At 43.6% G+C, this 2,378-nt stretch overlaps 1 protein-coding gene across 1 annotated transcript in view; it reads right to left on the bottom strand.

Annotated features, from left to right (window-relative positions):
• Positions 1 to 245: 245 nt before the first annotated feature.
• Positions 246 to 2,378, bottom strand: part of pdgfba (platelet-derived growth factor beta polypeptide a) — a gene marked incomplete at its 3' end in the record, with an annotated part of 38,158 nt that continues 36,025 nt past the window's right edge. The window contains exon 8 of the mRNA XM_080722729.1: positions 246 to 256. Coding sequence (XP_080578855.1) covers positions 246 to 256 — 11 coding nt within the window. The remainder of the gene's footprint in view (positions 257 to 2,378) is intronic.

Below are 2,378 nucleotides of genomic sequence, written 5' to 3'. Positions count from 1 at the left end.
TTCAGGGGGTTCTGCCGCGGCTTAGAAGGTATGTTATACACATCATCTTATTTTCATTCTGTTTTATTTAATTTGATTACTTCTTCAGCTTTATGTAAAGCACGTTGTATCTTTGTTTTAGTGCTCTATAAATAAAGAAGCGTATTTATGATTATTATGAATAATATGATTATGATTATTATGATTATTATATATAGTGCGTGCATGCGTGTGACGTACGTCGTGCGTGCGTGTTTATGTCCAGATTAAGGGTAGCCTGAGGACAAGGGTGTGGAGACAGTGCAGAGACAGGGACACCGAAGGAGCCACAACACCCCCTCAGCAAACAATATGGAGACCAAACTATCAGCCCGCGCTGCACAAACACGCACCAAAACACTCACTATAGGAATGGCAACACTATTGTGGCAGAGGATGAGAGAGGCTCGCTGGACACAAGGGTGGAGATGTCATCTGGAGAGTGAAACAAACACACTGAAGAAGATTCACTTCTCTCTGCACAGTCTGTCACAATGAGACAATGAGACAGACAGACAGACAGACAGACAGACAGACAGACAGACAGACAGACAGACAGACAGTGGGTTACGGTGCCTATTTTGGGCATGTCATTATAGCTAAAACATTTAATATTGTAATATGATAATATATTTATTTATTTTTAATTCACCATTTTTCGAATATCCTAAGTGTAAAATATGGTTTAAGTGGTTACTGATAGACAGACAGTACTATATAGAGGGTACGTGCATGCTAAAAGTGACTGTCAAATCGAGTGGCAAATTGAGTGGCAAAGTGAGTGGCAAAGTGAGTTTAACGTCATTTAATGCAATCAGATAGGACTTTTCTGTTTGTATCTACAGTATTTGAATATTTTATTAGTCACAATGTGTAACACCACATGTACTCTAGTTACATTTAAAGCCCCGGTACGGTTAGACATCCTGCCCAAGAACATCCAAATAAGGCCTTTTACAGTCTTGTTTATGTTGGAAGTCCTTGGCACTCAATTTACAGATATGGCAATATAGTAACAAAACAATATTTGTTGCATTTAATACAAAATAAATAAAACACTATATGTTCATGATGATGATGTCACGCACATACCGGTACCCTCTACAAACACTCTCTCTCCAATCACAGCTGTTATGAGATTGAATTCGCTGGGGTTAATGGGTCATCAGCCAAAATGTGTCCAGTAGCTTATAGCAGGGCCTTCAACCTTTTCAGAGACTTGTTTGACATCATCTGTAATGTTGTTATTGTTATGCTATACATTTCTATGAATATGTTGGATTCATGTTAATGTGTATTTTCTGACATTTAACCACGTAAACCCTTGATACTTTTTGGCTCTGTTCAAACATCTTTGCCGAAAATAGCTGTAGACCCATGGCTTACGGTAACATCGCACATCAAGAAGTGGAAAACAAGCAGTAAATACAACATTAACTCTTTCCGGGAAATTGTGCTGTAGGCTACGTCACGTGGAAACCAGCGCACAAACAAACGAAAACAAAGAAGTGAAGACCAAGAAAATAGTCAGCAATAATTGTAACAACAGGGGTGTGAGAGAAAGTGACTATACAGACATAATACGCGTCGGTAGTACTGTGTGTGTCAGCTTCTGTCTAGAAAGAGAGAGGGTGTGCTCGCGTGCGTGTGTGCTTTGTTTGTTTGTCAAACTCTAGTGACCTCGAAGCGAGTCATCTCGGAGGGAATCACTCCTCGTCTTTTCCAAGGTCAGACGGATAACATCACAAATGAACACACACACACACACACACACACACACACACACACACACACACACACACACACACACACCTACAAATACACATGCACGCACACACGCATGTACACACACACACACAAGCATGCATGCACGCACGCGTATACTGACCGTCACACATGTCATAAATCATGCAGGTGCGTGTGAGTGTGTGTGTGTGTGTGTGTGTGTGTGTGTGTGTGTGTGTGTGTGTGTGTGTGTGTGTGTGTGTGTGTGTGTGTGTGTGTCCGTGTGTGCGCGTGTGCGCGTGCGTGCGTGCGTGCGTGCGTGCGTGCGTGCGTGCGTGCGTGCGTGCGTGTGTGTGTGTGTGTGTGTGTGTGTGTGTGTGTGTGTGTGTGTGTGTGTTCTTGCAGGTGTTAAGGTGAAGCGCCCTAACCGGCCTGACCTTCCCTTTAAGAGTCAGTGCCCTGTCAGGTGAGTGTCAAATGTGGGCCTGGCCGGCCGCACTGTTTACACTCCACGTTGGTGTGCGACCTGGGAGACGGGCCATTCCGATTGGCTGCCAGCGGACCAGCTCATTAAGACACTTGCACGGGAGCAACCGTGCCAAAAGACACACTCTCCATTTGTTTCACACAAACAG

The sequence above is a fragment of the Nannobrachium achirus genome, assembly GCF_963921795.1.
Source record: "Nannobrachium achirus genome assembly, chromosome: 3".
Taxonomy (NCBI): domain Eukaryota; kingdom Metazoa; phylum Chordata; class Actinopteri; order Myctophiformes; family Myctophidae; genus Nannobrachium; species Nannobrachium achirus.
Note: the sequence above shows the minus strand (reverse complement) of the source record. Positions and strands in the feature narration are given on the sequence as shown.